Below are 21,535 nucleotides of genomic sequence, written 5' to 3'. Positions count from 1 at the left end.
TCCTTGTAATCTTGGGCAAGTCACTTAGAGGCCCTTTTGGCCCTGCATCGCGCCAGAGCATTTACAGTTATTCACTGCTGTTTCCAGTTTTTATACAGTTGTTATCTATCAGGTTACTTTGTTTTGATATATATTAGAACCCCTGAGGAAGGAGTGTTTCTTCGAAACACGGACCGTTTTGGGTCCGGTCTTATCAGTCCTTTTGGAAACAAACTGTTTTATGTTTTTTTATGATTGTCTAATAAAGCCTTGGCGTCCTGTACATCGTTACTGCAGTTTTTGTTTCTAGTTTCGATTTTTAACTGCAGTCGAGTAGGATTTTTTGTTTGTTGTTGCCTTAAGTAATTCAAGAAAGCATCTCTTACAGAAGACAAACTGGAAGAAATTACAAATTGCTCCTTGCAATCTTGGGCAAGTCACTTAGAGGCCCTTTTACTAGAGCTTAGCCTGCATTAATGACATTATTATATGTTAAAGGCTGCACATCCTATTTTATACTTATGGGCCACTTGGTACTTGGCACATGTAAATGTTTGTTAGCGCATGCTAACCTTTAATAAAAGGGCCCCTTAACCTTTCATTGCCTCAGGTACAAACCTAGATTGGGAGTCCTCCATAAAACTACCTACTGTACCTGAATGTGCACTACTTTGATAGCTTTTGTGTGGTATATAGGAAAATAAACTTAATAATCACTTTTGGAAAGAATATAGGTACAAGATCATTTATCTGAAATTTTGAAACTTGAAAAGCTCTGAAAACCGATATTTGATGCAAACTGAAGTAGACAATTTCTCCTACATGATACATGCTGAAACCAATGCAGGTGTGTGTGTTTCTCCTTTCTCTCAATAGCATTTCTTCTCCATCGCTGCTGTCAGTCCCCCTACCCCCCCAGAACTAGCAGTTCCCCCATTGTCAGGCCCCACCTCGACCCAGAAATCTCCTCACCGTCAGGCCCCATCTTGACCAAGCAATTTTCCCATTGTCAGCATGCTCCTCCCTACTTCTTCCCCCCATCCCGAAGAGTGGCAACCCACCCTTCTCCTGGACCCAGCAGCAGGACCCCCAGGCCTTTACTGTGCTTCCATGGTGGCCTAGTGGGATGTTGAGGCAGGAGCAATTCTCATTTGACCTTGCTGAAAATGGCTGCTTAGGCTTCTAGCATGAGTCTCACAATGCTGCTCACGAGACTGCCACTGAAGTGAGAATTGATACTGCCCCAACGTCCCACCAGACCACAATGGAAGTATGGGGGTCTTGCCGCTGGGTCTGAGATGGAGGTGGATCATCACTCTTTGGGGTGGGGGGTAGAGGGAGAGAGTATATATGGTATGGTATATATGCATGGTCCCTAGGATTTCAGACAAAGAATCTTGTATCTGTACTTAAATTAGCAGAAAAGACTTCTACAAATGTATTTCATTGGAATAACAGAAATAAACTTCTCATTCACAAAATAACAAAATCTTTGTTTCTAAATGGAATTAGACCATTCAATGACCGGAAAAGTCTTGGTCTTACCTCAGTTTGTACCATGTTGACTCTTCGAGACCGGAGCTCCCTTACGCAGTTATATATGTCTACAACACCTTCTCTTTCAGCCATATCCAGCATTATATCAATGACAATGAAGCAACCTGTTCGACCTGCACCAGCACTGACAACAAAAAATACCATCAAGCTCCAAAGACTCAGAAAAGCAAATTAGAATAATTGCACTCTGATGACAAGGTGACCTGTGAGGCAATGCGAATCTCAGGAGCTGGCATCATCAGACAATAGGTTGTGTTTTGTCTAATGGTGTCTATTAATGAAGAAACCATCCAAACAGTGGGGTAGTTAAGGAATAAATTTTAGACACTAAGTAAACAGCTTAGAGTCTAATATATGTAAATTGACAAACACATGTAAGTAACAATTCTAGAAAAGGCATTATTTAAATGTGGCAGGGTGCAAGGATTTAAAGGTTGTATGTTCTGGGTGTGGTTTGGGTAGTGTTTTAAAATATATGTTTATTCCATAATTTAAAACCAGCAATACACATTGTGACCCACAGAGTTGGCCAGGACAGAAGGGAAGGGAGGAAGCAGACTATCATTTCCAGAAAACCCTAGAAGCTTGCCTGGACCCTTGGGAATCTGACACCAATGACACCTCCTTACATAAGGAACCCATGGCTAAATCTCTCTGAAAACCCAATGAAAGCCAATATGACAACAGTAGTAACCCGCAATCAAGAGAGCAAGGAGGAGAACAGGAGGTCTTGTCTATTGTAGACCTGCCCTCAGAGGCTAAGCCAGAAGAGATGGAGTTTGTTTGGTTATAATTCTCCAGAAGCAGCTTTTGTAGAAGTGATGAACATTGAGACAAAAAAATAGCATGGTGAAGACTGCAATTAAAGATATTTGTTGAATGTTGGTTTGTTTTCTGCTACAAGCTTGAAACCAGTATTTGTGTGTAAGGTCAGTGGAAGCATATGAGCTAACTTTTCAAAATGATTAGGATGCTAAACCCAATGGAAATAATCTCTTCATGGATATGGTCCAGGAGCTTGTTTAATATTATAGCTGTTAAACACCCACAGAAGTGGTATCTATAAGTGGGAGAACTTGACCAGTTTATGCCAAGGGGTGGGGAACCTATCTCTTTTCCTGTTCCGACAGTACTTCCTAATCTTCTTTGTGGTTATAACCCCATGATTGGAGCTAAATGAAATTGTGTGGCCTCCTGGAGGTGCAGGATAATGATATACTTATGGAGAACCAACGCTAGGTCCTGACCTCCAATGGCAAATTTTGTGATCCCGTTTGGGGTCCCGACCCACAGTTTGGGAAGCTCTGCCTTAGGGAGACAAGTGGCAAAAGAGAGTTGAATGTGCCTTTTTTTCAGCTTCAGTGCGGCTGATGTTTCCCTTTTCATCAGCTGTAGCTGAGAACTGAAGCTCATTAAGCACATGCTGGAGAGTAAGAGAAAAACTCTAAGTTGCAGAAGCAGTGGGAAAACACGCTGAGAGGAGAGGAAAGTTTTAAATAAACTACGGAGGACTATTCAATGCCTCAACTAGGAATATTTCTGGCAGACATTCTTTTTTTTGTGATAGACGTTATTGCATTCTATATAGAGTCTAAGGTTTTGTGGCTCTACTGAAAACCCCACAGTTAACCCATGAAAGGATATTGTACAGAAAGTACTTTGGGGACTTTTGACCTGAGCTTGTTGAAACTGTGCTGGTAGAATTGTATGAAGTTAAGAATTGGATAAAGATGTTTGTTTTTTTGCACTTGATGAGTTTGGGGAACTTTTTGCTGCTTTTGTAATATGTGAGAAGCATCTTGCCACAGTAATACTTGTAAGAGTCGGTGTCTCATTAAAAACTGTTTTCTCTGGAAACTTACATTTGTTTGGGCTAATAATAATGAGCCTCATGGATAGGAAGATAGCTGGGCCCAAGCAGATCTCTTCTATCCCTGCTGCAACCACAGGCCCCACACACAGATCCATTCCTAGAAGTGGCACCTTGGTTTGTGAGCATAATTCGTTCCAGAAGCATGCTCGCAATCCAAAGTACTCATATAGCAAAGCAATTTTCCTCATAGGCCATAAAGGCCACTCGGATGATTCATTCCACCCGACCCCCGAGCCGCCACCGGGAACCAGCAGTATTGCTCCCCCTGCGGCCACTGGCACTTCTCCATCCCATCCCTCCTCCCCCCCCCCCCAACCGGCTCTGTCCTTACCTGTGCGCCGCCGGTGTTAGAAAGTGCCTGCCGCCGATTTTCTGCTGGGCCTTGAGTGTCTGCGCATGCTCAAGGCCTTCTGGATCTCACCCTCTTCGAGATTCTCATGAGACCTCGATCGCGAAGGGAGGGAGAAGCACCGGTGGCCTTGGGAGGAGCAATACTGCCGGTTCCTGGGGTTGGGTTGGGGCTCACAAATTGAGTCAATGCTTGGTTTGAGAGTTACAGTTTGCTTGAGTGTTTTGCTCATCTTGCAAAACACTCACAAACCGCGTTACTTGTAAACCGAGGTTTGACTGTATATTACTGCTTACTTTGAACAATGCATGACTCCTGGCTAACTACTTATTTGGAGCTGAGCTTTAGAGGAATGCATCATTCAAAACCATGTCTCTATGCAAAGTGAATTCTGGAGAATGATTCCTTAACCTGGAGAGTGGGTTTACAAAATGCACCATTTTTACCTTTAAGTGTGTAAATAGCAAAGTTGCATCTTATGTATATATGTACCATCACATATATGCATTAACCCCTAGTGAGGTCACTCTTATTTTTGTAATACGTTCTTCGATATAATGACTTCTGTTGTGTGTGATGACAAATATAAGTGCTTCTTTGGCAGCATTATACAAATTTTATAAAATGTTCCACATTTGCCAGATCTTTTATAAAATACTAGTGTAGTTTTGAGTGCACAGAATTAAATGTTCATTTTCTGACTAATCTATAAAGAGATTATGTCCTTACCTTGGTAATATTTTATCCAGTAGATAGCTAGACATGATCTAGACATTTTATCCAGTAGATAATTCTAGACATGTGGGTTATCGCCCAATGGCCGCAAGCCATCTGCAGAAGGAATCCATTCTGGATTTTCTCTCTGACTCTCCTGTACTTCACTGGGAGCTCTACTGCCACCTGTAGTTAGTACCCAAGCAAAAAGAGCTCCATCGGCAGTATGTGAAGTAGGGTCACCAATGGAAATTTTCCCAAGAGTCAACTGTTCTGCTCAAATAAAACCTTAGAACAAGAAACAAAAGCATCAAAGGAGCACAGGAAGTACCCTTGCATGTACCTTGAACATATAATCAGAATTATTCTAGGCTCCAAAGGGCTAACTGGAATCCAAGAATAAAACTTGAAGCATAAGCAGAATGAGACAGTAGGCAGGTACAGGAAAGACAGGGCAGGAGTCTAGAATGACTCACCTATCTATTGGAAAAGATATTATCAAGGTAAGGACATAATCTCTTTTTCCAGTACAATAGGTGAGTTATTCTAGACATGTGGGATGCACAAAAGCAGTCTTAAAACACCTAGGGCGGCCTGAATGCACCAACCCACAACCACTCTGTAAAATTTGGTAAATGTGTGTAAAGTGGACCAAGTAGCTCCTCTACAAATCTGCTCAGGAGAGATCGTCCTAGCCTTGGCCCACGAAGAGGCCATTCTCCTGGTCAAATGCGCCTGAGCAGAAACAAGAAACTGGTTCCCACTTAGAATGTAGGCTGATGAAATGGCCTTATGGATCCATCTGAAAATAGTTGCTTTGGACATGGCATGCCAGATTTAGAAGAATGAGGCAGCACAAATAGATGGTCAGAGGGGCAAAACTCATTTGTGACCTCCAGATAATGCAAAAGAACTCTGCACACATCAAACTTCTTCAAAATGTGACCCTGCTTCCTAGAACCAGTAGATTGAAAAAAGGCAAACCCACTTCCTGAACAACACGGAATGTTGACACCACCTTTGGCAGAAATGAAGGAACCGTGTGGAGAGAGATCCCAGTCTTCGAGATCCTCAAGAAAGGCTCTCTTAGAGGTACAAACAGAGATTTGGCGAGGCCAGACAGAACCAAGCAAAGGTTCCACGTTTGATCGGTGGACTAATGCGAAGAGTACCTTTCAAAAATCTGGCCATATCAGAGTGAGACGCAAGCAAAGGACTATGGTCACAGGCTCTAAAACAAAAGATCTCAGTGACTTGGATCCAAAGGGAAGCGACGGTGATGCCCTTATCAAGGCCCACCTTTAGAAGGCTAGCACCACTGAAACTGGAGCTGAATATGGCTCCACACAGTAGAGGTCGCACCAATGTTGGAAAGTCTTCCATGCCTTAGTATAGGTAGACAAATAGATGATCTCTTAGATTTCAGAAGAGTAGAAATGACTACATCAGAATATCCTTTGCACTCTTAACCTTTCACACTCAATAGCAATGCCATAAGGGCAAAGTGATCCAGAACCTCCATGCAGACTGGATCCTGAGAGAGAGAAGGAGAGCTTGCAACCGAAGGCTGCGATTTATGTGAAGAAGAATTAGATTTGCCTTCCACGGTCTGTGAAACCAATCTGGAGCCAACAGAAAGACACTTTCCTGATGAGTCATAATCCGGCAAAGGACCTGAGCTATCATGAGCCAGGGAGAAAAAACATATAGTCGAACTCCCTGAAGCCACAGCTGTACTAGAGCATCTAGGCCCTTGCTTCCAGGCTTGTATCTTCTACTGAAGAATAAGGTGACTTTCGAGGTCTTCGCCATTGCCATTAGGTTGAAGTGAGACCAATCCCAGCACCGCACAATGCCTTGAAATGCTGCCAAAGACAGCGCCCACTCTGTTGGATCCAAGGTCTGTCTGCTTGAACATTGTTGACTCCCGCCAAATGCACTGCTGAAAGGGCTTGGAGATGACACTGCCCAGAGAAAGATCAGGTGGGCTTCCTGAGCCAGAGAAGCACTCTTGGTTCCTCCCTGGCAAATGACATATGCCACCGCTGTCACATTGTCAGAGAAGGCTCTGACTGCTTGGCCTTCCAGAGTCGTTGGCAGTTTCATCAGCAGTTCCAATCAGTTGTTTGACTACTTCTTTTGAGAAGGCATCCATGTGATGAAGGTTGCAAAAGACTCCCCAGCCATGGAGACTGGCATCTGTCATCACAAGCACCCAAGATGCAATCCACAGTGGCATGCCCCTGGAGAGGGACTGCGGAAAGAATCACCAATTTATACTGACCCAGCTTTCAGAGTCCAAGGAAGAGCTGACTGCAACACTTCCGGTCTATGGAGTCCAGCTCAAGAGCAACACATGATGAAGAGGATGCATATGTGCTCTTGCCCAAGGAACCACATCTATTGTGGCTATGGACTGCAGGGCATGGTCATAGTCCCACGCTGATGGAGCCGCTTTATCCAGGAGACAAGAAATCTGAGAACACAGTTTATGTTTGTGTGCCTCTGGAAGACAGACATTCCAGGGACTGTGTCGGGGTCACATTACTTTTCCTGTAATTCACAATCCAACCCAGGTCTTCCAGGGCCTGGATCACCTGATCTATTGTACGCTGACTCTCGGCAAACAAGGGGGCTCTGATCAGCTAATCTTCCAAGTAAGGGTGTAGCTGCAGTCTCATTTTCCTCAAGTGAGCTGTCACAGCCACCATCACCTTGGTGAAGGGACAAGGAGCCGTTGCCAGGCCAAAAGGCACAGCTGAAAATGGTAATGATTTTCCAGAACATGAAACCAGAGGAATTTCCGGTGCACCTGATAAATTGGAATATGTAAGTAAGCCTCAGAGAAGCAAGGAACTCTCCTGGGGCCACCGCTGCTATGACAGACTGCACTGTCTCCATACGAAAGTGCGGGATCCTGACCTCAGCATTTACATGTGTAAGGTCCAGGATTAGCCTCCAATTATCGGAGCCTTTCTTTGGCACATTAAAGTATATGGAGTATTTGCCCGAGCCTGAATCTTTGGGCAGCACCAGTTCTAAGGCCTGAATATCCAACAATCTTCATACAGAGGCTTGCACTTTGATCACCTTGTCCGGGTGCCCCACGGGAGAGTCCACAAACCAACTTGTCGGAGGAAAGGGAAATTCCAGCTTGTAGCAGGACTGAATAATGTCCAGAACCCACTGGTTGGATGAGATTCACACTCAGGAGAGTCTGTCCCCTATATGTAGAGAGACCTCCTTTGTCCTGGTGTCATTACGCCTTTTTGACAGAGGGAGCTGAACAGGAGGTGAAAGGCTGGTTATGCTTGGAGCCTGAGAAGCTCTGGGAAAATCTCCAAGACATGAAGCTTGAATATGGTTGGGAACACCTTTAGCCACGAAAATTAGAGTATCCCAAACCTCTAGAGGTTCTGAACCTGCTGTAAGGCAGGGTCTTAGAGTGACGGTCCACCACAGAATTCATTAGGTTGTCCAGGCCTTTGCCAAATAACAACTGCCTCTTCAAAGGGAGCCAAGCAAGAGTAGCTTTAAAGGTGGAATCACTGGCTGATCCAGAGCATTCTGTGAGCAGAAATCGAATACGCCGACATCTATCCAAAGACCCACATAAGGTCATACAGAGCATCAGCAACTACTCCAGCAAACAGAAGCTGAGGAGGCGGCTCAACACCCTCACTTTCCAGAGTACGCCGCTGGGACAAGCAAGAGCACGTGACAAAGGATACCACCAAGGCAGCTTTGACTCCCAAAACTGCTGCTTCAAAGAGTCTTCTGAGAACCACATCCATATGGCAGTCCTGCATGTCCTTAAGCACCACACCACTCTCACTTAGAAGGGAGGTGTGCTTAGTCACCTGTGCTATCAAAGAATCCACTTTAGGCTGACTAAAAGCTGCTGGCACTCCTGTATCATAGGATATAGCTCTGAGAGTGCCTTCCGGAGAGTCCCATTGCTCTGAGATCACAATGCTCATATCAGGATGCCAGAGAAAAGCTGAAGATTGATCTCGTTCTCCACAAAGGAGAGAGGAGGAGGCAGCTGAGTGACTAAATTAAACTCCTGCGGAGACTCTGATATGCGATCAGGCAAAGCAACAGACTTAAATAAACACAGAACTGTGGGATTGTTCACAGGTTCTACAGCCATAGAAGGATCCGAAGATCTGGCATACTCTCCTGAGTCCGCAGCTCCTGCTCCAAAAACGAGAGGACGCCGAAAATTAGTGCTCCCTGTTGGAACCCTTGAAAAAGCCTGTTTAGGCAAAACGGGTCCCGTCGGACATACAATTGTTGGGGCAAGCAAAGTATACAACAATAAAGGATAAGTAAATAATTTGTCAGTTGTTGATTGTTTATTTGAATTAAAAAGAAGAAATTCTACAGATTGGTGATTTAACCCTAAAGAGTGAGGGCATTCTACATTGTGGAGTTTTCCAAGCAGCCTCACTCTCTGTCTTCTACAGTTTGCTGTTTTAGTGAATACTCTCCTGAGTCCCCCACCATGGGAAGAACGTTCCTGGAAAACAAGGGGGCACAACTGAGCATCATCATATATATCGCCCAAATCAGGGTCAGTTAACTCAGGAACAGCGGCTTACTGAGAAGAGGATGTGCCTAAAGAGGCAAAACTGCTGAGAGACAAGTCCAAGGCAGAGCGGGACTGTGCAGGGGAAGCACGACTATCCTGAAAAGCATTAAACAAATATTGCATAAATTCTGAAAAGGCCTCAGGTCCCTGGGGAGTTGAGTCACACTTAGATGACACCTTGCGTTACTTGAGCTGCGAGGCGTCCTTTTGTGCAGAAAATAAAACAGGGGAAACAAAACCACAAACACAAAAGGACAAAACAAAAGTGGAATTGTCCCAATCAGAATGGTGCACAGTCAACAAAAAATGTCGTTCAACTCATCTGATAAATCCAAATGCCTTTATTCATCCAATGCCTCATAAAATTCATCCAATGACTCAATGACCCGACATGCACATGTTTTGGCCTAACCGGCCTGCATCAAGAGTCTTGTGAGTCTTCACCGGATTTATGTGAGACACCATAGAAAATACAAAGATGCACGCACCCTCTAAATCCTGCTGCTAAAGGAAAAAGTGGTGAAGCAGTGAGAATTGCTGTGACCTTTAGAGGGTGCGTGCATCTTTGTATTCTCTATGGTGTCTCACATAAATCCGGTGAAGACTCACAAGACTCTTGATGCAGGCCGGTTAGGCCAAAACATGTGCATGTCGGGTCATTGAGTCATTGGATGAATAAAGGCATTTGGATTTATCAGATGAGTTGAACGACATTTTTTGTTGACTGCGCACCATTCTGATTGGGACAATTCCACTTTTGTTTTGTCCTTTTGTGCACAACATTCAGCCTTACCATGCCCTGAAAAAAGAAATGGATGCCCCCCAACAGATTAGCCACAAATTTTCTCACCTGCTTAGGCAGAGGACAGGATAAGCATGGTGCTGCCGCCTCTCCTGGCCACGCCACATGGCACACGCCACAGGCACAGCCACGCCACAGGCATGCACTATATTTGTGCAATCCTGGCAAGGATTTGAATTAGGAGAGCCTAAGAACTCCATACCAACAAGTTTTGAGGCAAAACCTGCAATTTCAAAAGTGCAGGGAGCTTTTGAATAAAAGATCGCTAAAATCCAAGATGACCATTGTTAGGAAATTCACGCCAAAACTGCGATATTTTTCACAGTTAGTAAAGTTCAAAAACAGTGATTTTAGGATTTTTGAGGAGGGGGAACTCAAGGGAACAGGCAGAAACCCTCCAATTCACCTCACTGGCTGTGACAACCTTACTCACTGTGACCTGTGCTAGAAAATGTGTTGTAGCCTGCATCAGCTCTTTTATAGTTGCTGGAATCAGAGAATCACTGCCTCATGCTGGGAATGCCTCTTCGATGCTGATCTTCGGGCTGCTAATCAGACACGGTGCCTGACCGTACCTCCACCCCCACAGACCTAGAGACGTGCTAAGGAAAGGGTGGAGGTGAAAAATGCAGCTGGCACCTTGTGAGACACTGCTAAGCCTCCTAAGGGCACCTAACTGCCTGCGCTTGAACCCCTGCTGAACAATAGGTAAGGAAAAAGCAGGGATGGCTCCGAGCTCCAAAGAAACAAATGTAGGCTGGCTAACAGGTACCACCAGGGATCGGCCTGTCAGCTGCAGACCAGAGTCTGCTTCTTCTCTATGCAGGCAGAGCCGAAGAAAATGCTCTGAGCACAATGAAAACCCCAAAAAGGGTAAAAAAACACTGAAGAAAATAAGAAAAAGGGGACAACAAAACAGAAACACTCCTTCAGGCTCGCATGCACAAAGGAAAAACTACAGGTGGCAGTAGACCTCCCAGTAAAGTAGAGGAGAGTCAGAGAAAAAATCTGGAGTGGATTCCTTCTGCAGATGGTTCGCGGCCATTGGGAGATAACCCATATGTCTAGAATGACTCACCTATTGCATTGGAAATAAAATTATCCTTCATGTCTATAGAACTGTGATTTTAATTAGTAAATTGAACAGATATGAGGTAAATCGAAGATATAGAAGCTGGCAAACAGCAGCTTAAAAAAAAAAAAAAAAAAAAAGACATTTAAAAAGCCACAAACCAAACAATTTGAGTTTGCAATTCCCATACTTTGAAGTTTTGGAAATATTCCATGATATTTCTGCATGCTTAATTGTCTTGGCTGAAATTTTTTGTTCCTGGCAAGAGCATTCGATCAGGTGTCGGCCTGTTCTGTCCTGTTAAATTTGAACAGATGATTGCAGAGATTTAAACCATCAGCTTTGAAAGGCCAGGACAGACAAAAGGATAGAACAGTGGGAGGAGGTGGTGTTAAGTGCTGAGAGAAGAAAATAAGGAGATAAGAATTTCAAAATAATGGGAAGGAAAAGGAGATGGAACATAAAGGCAAAAAGCTATCATTAGACAAAGTTCATCTTCAGGGTCAGTGGTGCAGTAAGGGGGGGGGTGGGCGGTCTGCCCTGGGTGCTGTCTTGGTGGGGGGGCGCCGGCACCTGTCCTCCTCTCCCTCCACTCCTCCCCTCTCCACACACCTTCATTTCCCTCCCTCGATACCTCTAGCTCTTTGCCAGCAAGAGCAGCAACTCCAACCTGCTTCTCGTGCCAACATCGGCTCTCCCTCTGACGTCACTTCTGGGCCCCGCAGCTAGGAAGTAACATCAGAAGAAGAGCTGACACCAACAAGTTGATGATTCTGTTTGCGCCGGGAAAGTTAAAGAGGTACTGGGGAAGGTGGCGCGTGCGGAGCAGAGGGTGGGAGAGGGGTGCCACCGTCCTGGGCGCCTCTCACCTTCGCTATGTCACTGGTTTGTGTTTTTTTTTTTTAAATTTTAAGGGTTTCAGTTTACCTTCAACAGATTTCTTACAACAGTATTACTTCTTAGATTGCTCAGTATCATCTTCCCTATTAACTCCACTGTTTTAGATTTTGATCTTATATCTAGGTCTCTGAGCATTTCATCAAAACACAGCTGTCCGCCTCATTTTCGGCCTGAACAAATGGGAACACATCACCCCCTTCTACCACCAACTGCACTGGCTACCCTTCGAATCCCGAGTCCTCTTCAAGTTCGCCTGCATCTGTTACAAGACAGTATTTGGTCTCTCACCAAAATACCTCTCCCCACATTTCAATATGTATTGCACCAACAAGAAATCCCGCAGAATCCAGTTGTTTACCTTCCCCTCCATAAAATCATGCCAGCTCAAAAGATTCATCGACAAAACCTTCGCCTTCCAGGCGGCCAAGCTGAACCCTTGGCTAGCCCAAATGATGCTAGAGGCCCCAACCTACCTAGACTTCAGAAAACTTCTCAAAACACACCTCTTCCGCGAACAAGACCCTTAGTCCTTACTCCCCGCATACACTCCAACCCCCCCCACCCCCACCTCCCTCTCCCCCCCCCTCTTCTGGTTTCCCACTCCCTCCATTTTATCTTCTAACCCAACTATGATAAACCTGTGCTAAAACTACGTTGCCTCCTTCCGCGCTACCTGCAATTCCGACAAAATTTTTGTAAATCCGGGTTCAGACCGGATCCTAATGTAACGGATGTAAACCGCCTAGAACTCTTTGGGTATGGCGGGATATAAGAACCTAATAATAATAATAATAATAATAATAATCTTATATCTATGAATCAGAAATTTTAAAAAAGGCTTTTGTCTTATAATGATCAACACCTCTGCTTTGAAAAACAATCTCCTCATATTTCATTTCCCTGTGACTACAGTGTTCAGACAGTATTTCCTCATTACCTGTATAAACTTATCCTGCTCATATGTAACAGCAGGATTGATAAGGTACACAGGTGGGTGATATCCTATGGCAGGACAGAACTGCTCCCCCAGAGTTCAGAATTTAGTGTAAAGTTCTACCACTACTACTATTAATTATTTCTATAGCGCTACCAGACGCACAGAGTCACAAAGAAGAAGAAAACAGACCCTGCTCGAAAGAGCTTACAATATAAACAGCCAAGACAGACAAACGGGATGTCATGGATACAGTTAAGGATACAGTTAATCATGGATACGGTTAATCAGCTAGCTGGGTTGGAGGGCAGAGGAGTCGGGTTAAGGATTGAAAGCTATATCAAAAAGGTGGGTTTCCAGTCTGCTTTTAAACAAGGGAAGGGGTCTGACGGACAAACTCGGGTAATTTATTCCAGGAATAAGGGGCAGCTAGATGGAAGGAACAAAATCTGGAATTGGCAGTGGAGGAGAAGAAGATTGCAGAGGGTAAGCATAAATGGGAAGTTCTCGGACTGGGAAAAGGTGACAAGCGGTGTGCCCAGGGCTCGGTCCTTGGGCCAATCTTATTCAATATATTCATAAATGACCTGGAAGAGGAAACAACGAGTAACATAATCAAGTTCGCAGATGACACGAAACTATGTCGGTCAGTTGGATCACAAATGGATAGTGAAGAACTCCAGAGAGATTTGAACCAGCTAGAGAAATGGGCGGAAAAGTGGCAGATGAAATTCAATATAGAAAAATGTAAAGTGATGCACCTAGGCACGAAGAACAAGGAACATGAATATAAAATGTTAGGTGTGACATTGAGCAAGAGCGAGCAGGAAAGGGACCTGGGGGTACTGATAGACCAGACACTGAAACCGTCGGCACAATGCGTGGCGGCTGCAAAGAAAGCAAACAGGATGTTGGGCATAATCAAGAAGGGAATCACAAGTAGATCGGCTAACGTCATAATGCCGCTTTACAGAGCAATGGTCAGGCCACACCTGGAGTATTGTATCCAACACTAGTCTCCCTACCTAAAAAAGGATATAACCCTGCTGGAAAGGGTACAGAGGCGAGCTACAAAGCTAGTAAAAGGTATGGGAAATTTGTGCTACAAAGAACGCCTCAGAAAACTAAGCTTGTTCACTCTAGAGAAAAGAAGAATGCGTGGAAATATGATAGAGACTTTTAAAATACTAAAAGGACTAGATAAAATCCAGCAAGATGCATCGTTATTCACGTTGTCAAATGTGACTCGGACGAGAGGTCATGTACTGAAATTGAGAGGCGACAGGCCCAGGACAAATGTCAGGAAGTTCTGTTTTGCACAGCGAGTGGTGGACGCTTGGAACGCTCTCCCGGAGGAGGTTGTGATGGAGACCTCCATTATAGGATTCAAGGGCAAGTTGGATGCTTACCTCCTTGCAAATCACATTGAGGGATACAGGTAAACAAAGTCTCATTATGAAGCACCTAGTTGGGCCTCCGCGTGTGCGGGTCACCGGACTGGATGGACCAAGGGTCTGATTCGGTGAAGGCATTTCTTATGTTCTTAAGAGTAACGCTAAGAGTGACATAGCCGAGGAACGAAGTTCTCTGGGAGGTGTATAAGGAGAGAGAAATGAGGAGAGATATTGAGGGGCAGCAGAATGAACACACTTGTAGGTCAGCAATAAGATCTGAGCATGCTCTGCCCTTTCCACACACAGTGATGCACTCAGCTCCTTAGTTCCAGAGCTCAAATATTCATGCATCTGTTGGAGAGATATGAGGATTATATGCAACTTATCAGTTCTGCTATCTATGGAAAACATCTATTACAGGTCAGCAACGTAGCTTTTTCCATCCACAAACAGGAATGAGTTAAGTGCACAAGTGGGTGACTCCGAAGCATAAAGCTGCTTAGTCTTTTTGTACTTTTCCAGTTTCAAGAACAGCCTGCAGTGACAGAATGTGAGTGTTGCCAGCTTTGAGGGACAGATTGACAAGCGCTGCTTGATCAAAGGCACTCTCTTGTGGGGAGGTTCGGTCCAAGCAATAATGCACAGTGAAAGTAGAAAGAGAGGACCATGCAGTTGCCTTATAAATGATATTCAGCAAGACAGACTTCAGGAGGGCCGCATCTGTGGAAGCTCTAGTATGATGGGTCTCGTTCTTGGAGCTGAAAGGATATCTGCTTGTTTTAAACAGAATTGTAGGCAAAAAAGATGTGACAACTTTAGACAAGAACATGGAATAAGTCTGAAGAATAACTCTGATTCTAGATTTGATCTCAAACATTGAAGCTCACATTATACTTTTAAATAGAAATCTCTCAGCTAGAAGGATAAGTATTTTCTAAAAGAGGCTGACCAATGTTAGGTTTCAGTGGCTTGAAATCTGCATTTGGCTTTTGTCCGGTTTTGACAAAATACTGAAAAGTCATCTTCTCTCCCTCAGCTTTCCTCCTTACCCTGGGCTTAAGATGCATATGAGCCTGCTCATATGCTGCCACTACCCCCCAGACCCACTCATAGGCTGCCCCCCAAGTCTACCTTACTGCCCTGGTGGTCTAGTAGCGAGTTGGGGATAGCAGCAAGTTGAGGCAGGACCAATTTCCGATCACTCCTGCCTCTCCCGTGTCTGCAGTCAAATAGCTACCGTGATTTCCAGCTGGCAGACTTGTGAGATTACTGCTGGAGGTTGATGCAGCTATTTTGAGACTGGAGTTGGCACAGGCAGGAGTGATTGCAGATTGCTCTTCCCTGTGCTGACTGCAATCTGAGGTCATTCCTGCCTGTGCCGTCTCCAGTCTCAAAATGGCTGCTACAACCTCCTGCCCCAACCTGCTATTAGACCACCAGGGGGTAAAGTAGGCTTGGGGAAGGCCTATGGATAGACCCGTAGGAGGGGCTTCTTATGTTTGTAGAGGAAGGAGAGATGAAGTGAGAGCGGGAGATCCTGGTGGTTGTGGTGGTGGGGGTGATGCGACAGCAACAGAGAAGGAAGGAGGGAAGGAGTGGGGGCTGGGCGTGGCTGGTTTTGATTTCAGCTTCAGTTTTGGCTGAAATCCAGCAGCAAATTTTGGCCACAGATTCGGTATTGGTCAAAACCAAGAAAGTGATTAACAAATCAAATTAGTGTAATAAGTCAAATGGCGCCATTTTCTCATACCTTTATCCTTTGTTCCCAAAGAAGGAGGGGTTTCCTCCGAAACAGAGCTCTGTGAGCTGAAGGCACGCCACTGAAAACTTTGAATTGAGTTCAAGCATTTAAATGATTGAAATAAGTACCCAGTTTTGAGATTGTGACTGTGGACAATATTTTTGAACCTGTACAACATTTGATTTTATTGCATCACATATGTGTTTTGTTGATTCAGTGAACATGTACGATAGACATTTATGATTTTGAAGAAGATTGCAAGACATTTGTTCAAAGGACAGTACTGATTATTGCACTAATTTGATTTGTTACACGTTTGCACATGAGATATCCAAAGATGTTTCACATAATTACCCAATTGGGTTAATGGGAACAAACAACTCTTAAGAAAGGTTTTTCCTTAATGAGTTGTGAAAACTGAGGACTTTCACACAATCACATATATATATTCCTTTCACAAATTATTTTTCTAGCACTAAAGGGCTTGGTTTCTAGTCTATTCAAAGCCCAGTGTTAGTTTTAATTAATTCTATAGTCTTGCAATTTTCTCCTTGACGTTGAAAGAATTTTTTTTTATGTTTACAGATTTTTGAGCTATTCAATAAAAAAAATTTTTTGGATTTGTTAGGCTTAAAATTAGATTGAAATACAAGCATCCTTCGGATCAAAGGTAGACATCCAAACTCCTTTGTTGATTAAGGGAAGATTAGAAGGGATGGTGTACATTTTGGGAATGAAACAAGTGGCATCTCTAAGACTGAGTATAGGATATAAGCCTCCTGTCTATTTTGGAAAATATAAAGTATATTCAGTATAAATTTTGATTCCTCTCCTATGTCAGGACAGGCTCTACTGCCAGTGGTGTAGTATGGAGGGAGTGGAACGCCCTTGGCGCCATCCTGGTGGGGGCACCAGCACCTTTCTACCCCCAAGCCATGTTCATGCCCTCCCTTCCCCACACCTCCAAACCTCTTTAAAATCTTTGTCAGCGGGGGCAACTCCTCTAGCCTGTTGCTCGCGCCAGCCTGGCTCCATCTGAAATCAATTCTGGGTCATGGGGCCAGGAAGTGACGTTAGAGGGAATGCCAGCACGAAAAGCAGGCTAGAGAAGGTTCTCATGCTGGTGAAGATTTGAAGAGGTACGAGAATGGGAAGAGAGGGGGTGGCATGGAAGCATCGGGGGGGGGGGCAGAGAATAGGGTGCAGGGGGCACCACCACCTCAGGCACCTCCTATCCTCTTTATGCCACTGCCTACTGTTATGGCTCAAAGAATATTCTGAAACAAACTGAAGTGACTGGAAACAGGATTGGACTATAAATAATCTGAGGATACATCCCTTGATCTATGATGAACAGAGGAAAATGATTTAATGGTTGATTAGAGAAGCACCACCACCAACCTCTTGTCTGCTCTTTTTTTCCTCTTCTTTTTTAATTATATGAAACAAGAGCCATAATTCCTTAGTTATTACATAGTAACATAGTAACATAGTAGATGACGGCAGATAAAGACCCGAATGGTCCATCCAGTCTGCCCAACCTGATTCAACTTAAATTTTTTTTTTTTTTTTCCTTCTTAGCTATTTCTGGGCGAGAATCCAAAGCTTTACCCGGTACTGTGCTTGGGTTTCAACTGCCGAAATCTCTGTTAAGACTTACTCCAGCCCATCTACACCCTCCCAGCCATTGAAGCCCTCCCCTGCCCATCCTCCTCCAAACGGCCATACACAGACACAGACCGTACAAGTCTGCCCAGTAACTGGCCTAGTTCAATCTTTAACATTATTTTCTGATTCTAAATCTTCTGTGTTCATCCCACGCTTCTTTGAACTCAGTCACAGTTTTACTCTCCACCACCTCTCTCGGGAGCGCATTCCAGGCATCCACTACCCTCTCCGTAAAGTAGAATTTCCTAACATTGCCCCTGAATCTACCACCCCTCAACCTCAAATTATGTCCTCTGGTTTTACCATTTTTCTTTCTCTGGAAAAGATTTTGTTCTACGTTAATACCCTTTAAGTATTTGAACGTCTGAATCATATCTCCCCTGTCTCTCCTTTCCTCTAGGGTATACATATTCAGGGCTTCCAGTCTCTCCTCATACGTCTTCTGGCGCAAGCTTCCTATCATTTTCGTCGCCCTCCTCTGGACCACCTCAAGTCTTCTTACGTCTTTCGCCAGATACGGTATCCAAAACTGAACACAATACTCCAAGTGGGGCCTTACCAATGACCTGTACAGGGGCATCAACACCTTCTTCCTTCTACTGACTACGCCTTTCTTTATACAGCCCAGAATCCTTCTGGCAGCAGCCACTGCCTTGTCACATTGTTTTTTCGCCTTTAGATCTTCGGACACTATCACCCCAAGGTCCCTCTCCCCTTCCGTGCATATCAGCTTCTCTCCTCCCAGCATATACGGTTCCTTCCTATTATTAATCCCCAAATGCATTACTCTGCATTTCTTTGCATTGAATTTTAGTTGCCAGGCATTAGACCATTCCTCTAACTTTTGCAGATCCTTTTTCATATTTTCCACTCCCTCTTCGGTGTCTACTCTGTTACAAATCTTGGTATCATCTGCAAAAAGGCACACTTTTCCTTCTAACCCTTCAGCAACGTCACTTACATACATATTGAACAGGATTGGCTCCAGCACCGAACCCTGAGGGACTCCACTAGTCACCTTTCCTTCCTTCGAGCGACTTCCATTAACCACCACCCTCTGGCGTCTGTCCGACAGCCAGTTTCTGACCCAGTTCACCACTTTGGGTCCTAACTTCAGCCCTTCAAGTTTGTTCAACAGCCTCCTATGAGGAACTGTATCAAAGGCTTTGCTGAAATCCAAGTAAATTACATCTAGCATATGTCCTCGATCCAGCTCTCTGGTCACCCAATCAAAAAATTCAATCAGGTTCGTTTGGCACGATTTACCTTTTGTAAAGCCATGTTGCCTCGGATCCTGTAACCCATTAGATTCAAGGAAATACACTATCCTTTCTTTCAGCAACACTTCCATTATTTTTCCAACAACTGAAGTGAGGCTCACCGGCCTGTAGTTTCCTGCTTCATCCCTGTGACCACTTTTATGAATAGGGACCACATCCGCTCTCCTCCAATCCCCAGGAATCACTCCCGTCTCCAGAGATTTGTTGAACAAGTCTTTAATAGGACTCGCCAGAACCTCTCTGAGCTCCCTTAGTATCCTGGGATGGATCCCGTCTGGTCCCATCGCTTTGTCCACCTTCAGTTTTTCAAGTTGCTCATAAACACCCTCCTCCGTGAACGGCGCAGAATCTACTCCATTTTCTCGTGTAACTTTGCCAGACAATCTCGGTCCTTCTCCAGGATTTTCTTCTGTGAACACAGAACAGAAGTATTTGTTTAGCACATTTGCTTTCTCCTCATCACTCTCCACATATTTGTTCCCAGCATCTTTTAGCATAGCAATTCCATTTTTTATCTTCCTCCTTTCACTAATATATCTGAAAAATGTTTTATCTCCCTTTTTTACATTTTTAGCCATTTGTTCTTCCGCCTGTGCCTTCGCCAAACGTATCTCTCTCTTGGCTTCTTTCAGTTTCACCCTGTAGTCCTTTCTGCTCTCCTCTTCTTGGGTTTTTCTATATTTCATGAACGCCAACTCTTTCGCCTTTATTTTCTCAGCCACTAGGTTGGAGAACCATATCGGCTTCCTTTTTCTCTTGTTTTTATTGATTTTCTTCACATAAAGGTCCGTAGCCATTTTTATCGCTCCTTTCAGCTTAGACCACTGTCTTTCCACTTCTCTTATGTCCTCCCATCCTAACAGCTCTTTCTTCAGGTACTTTCCCATTGCATTAAAGTCCGTACGTTTGAAATCTAGGACTTTAAGTATCGTGCGGCTGCTCTCCACTTTAGCTGTTATATCAAACCAAACCGTTTGATGATCGCTACTACCCAGGTGAGCACCCACTCGAACATTAGAGATACTCTCTCCATTTGTGAGGACCAGATCCAATATCGCTTTTTCCCTTGTGGGTTCCGTCACCATTTGTCTGAGCAGAGCCTCTTGAAAGGCATCCACAATCTCCCTACTTCTTTCCGATTCCGCAGACGGAACATTCCAGTCCGCATCCAGCAGGTTGAAATCTCCCAACAGCAGAACCTCCTCTTTCCTTCCAAACTTTTGGATATCCACAATCAGATCCTTATCAATTTGCTGCGATTGAGTCGGAGGTCTGTAGACTACACCCACGTAGATAGAAGTTCCATCTTCTCTTTTCAGAGCAACCCATATCGCTTCTTCCTCTCCCCAGGTCCCTTGCATTTCGGTCGCTTGGATATTGATCTTTACATAGAGAGCTACTCCTCCACCTTTATGACCATCTCTGTCCTTCCTAAAAAGATTATATCCCGGTATGTTTGCATCCCATCCATGTGATTCACTGAACCATGTCTCTGTGATAGCAACAATATCTAGATCTGCCTCTAATATGAGGGCTTGCAGATCATGAACTTTGTTGCTTAGACTGCGAGCATTTGTGGTCATCGCTTTCCAGCTATTTTTCAGCGATAATCTCCTTTTCGTATGGATTTTTGTGTCGTTTCACTTTCCGTTGCAATACTAAGAAATGAGTTGCTGATATTGCTTATGTTGCAGCCTTTACTACTATCACATCTTTTCTTTTGCCGGGGGTGGTCTCTATAATTGTCCTTCGTACATACACCACCCCCACCTTCTAGTTTAAATGCCTAGAAAAATATTGTCTAAATTTCTCTGCAAGGTTTCTTTTTCCTGCTGTAGTAATATGTAGCCCATCAGTGCAATATAGCTTCTTGTCCTTCCATGTATTTCCCCATCCTCCTATGTACCTGAAGCCTTCTTGATGACACTAGGCTCTGAGCCATCTATTAAAGTCCTCTGTGTTTTTCACTCTTTGCTCTCCTTTTCCATATGCAGGCAGTATTTCAGAAAAAGCTAAAGTCTTTACAAAAGGTTTCACGCCCTCACCAAGCTTCCGAAAAGCTTTCTGTGCTGCAAGTGTGGAGTTGTTGGCCAGGTCATTTGTTCCCAGATGGATAACAACATCAGTGTTAAAATCCTTAGTTTCTTCCTTAATTATAGTCAGTATTTGCCTGGAACTCCTGGTAGCTGAGGATCCTGGAAGACATTTCACTATTTTGGTCTCCTCGCCCTGTGTTCCAAGGTTAATGCCTCTGATGATGGAATCCCCCAACAGTAATAGTTTTCTGTTTTTGGCTTTTTTATTTGTACTTATTTATTTGGCTTGTTCTCTTGAGTTACCTTCATTGGTTCCAGTCCCACCTCCCTTCTGTTTTCCTGAGTATCGCAGTGCACTAGTGGAGCGAAGGAATTCTGTAGAGGTAATATTAGTGAAGGTGGATGTTTCTGTGTTACATGTCGCAGTCTTCCTGAGCCTACTGTGACCCATTTATTCCTGGGCTGTTTTATTCTTTGAGGTAGAGGTGGTAAGTTGGTAAGATTTTGTGGAGTGATGGAAGCTGCTTTAATTGTATTCAATTCCTGTTTAAGTTTGCAGAGCTCCTCCTTAATACTGGCAAGTTGAAGACAGATGGGGCAAGCCTTAAGCCTCCAAATAGTATGTCTTAGAATTAAAGCACC

General features: G+C 44.2%; 1 protein-coding gene across 17 annotated transcripts in view; it reads right to left on the bottom strand.

Moving 5' to 3' along the window:
- PTPRM (protein tyrosine phosphatase receptor type M) overlaps nt 1-21,535 on the bottom strand; it is a 1,237,515-nt gene that overhangs the window by 52,393 nt on the left and 1,163,587 nt on the right. For all 17 annotated transcript variants that reach the window (XM_033934018.1, XM_033934031.1, XM_033934023.1 and 14 more), the window contains one exon: nt 1,525-1,660. In XM_033934018.1, the coding sequence (XP_033789909.1) occupies nt 1,525-1,660 (136 nt within the window). The remainder of the gene's footprint in view (nt 1-1,524; nt 1,661-21,535) is intronic.

The sequence above is a fragment of the Geotrypetes seraphini genome, chromosome 2 (assembly GCF_902459505.1).
Source record: "Geotrypetes seraphini chromosome 2, aGeoSer1.1, whole genome shotgun sequence".
Taxonomy (NCBI): Eukaryota; Metazoa; Chordata; class Amphibia; order Gymnophiona; family Dermophiidae; genus Geotrypetes; species Geotrypetes seraphini.
This window is presented reverse-complemented; position numbering and strand designations above follow the sequence as displayed.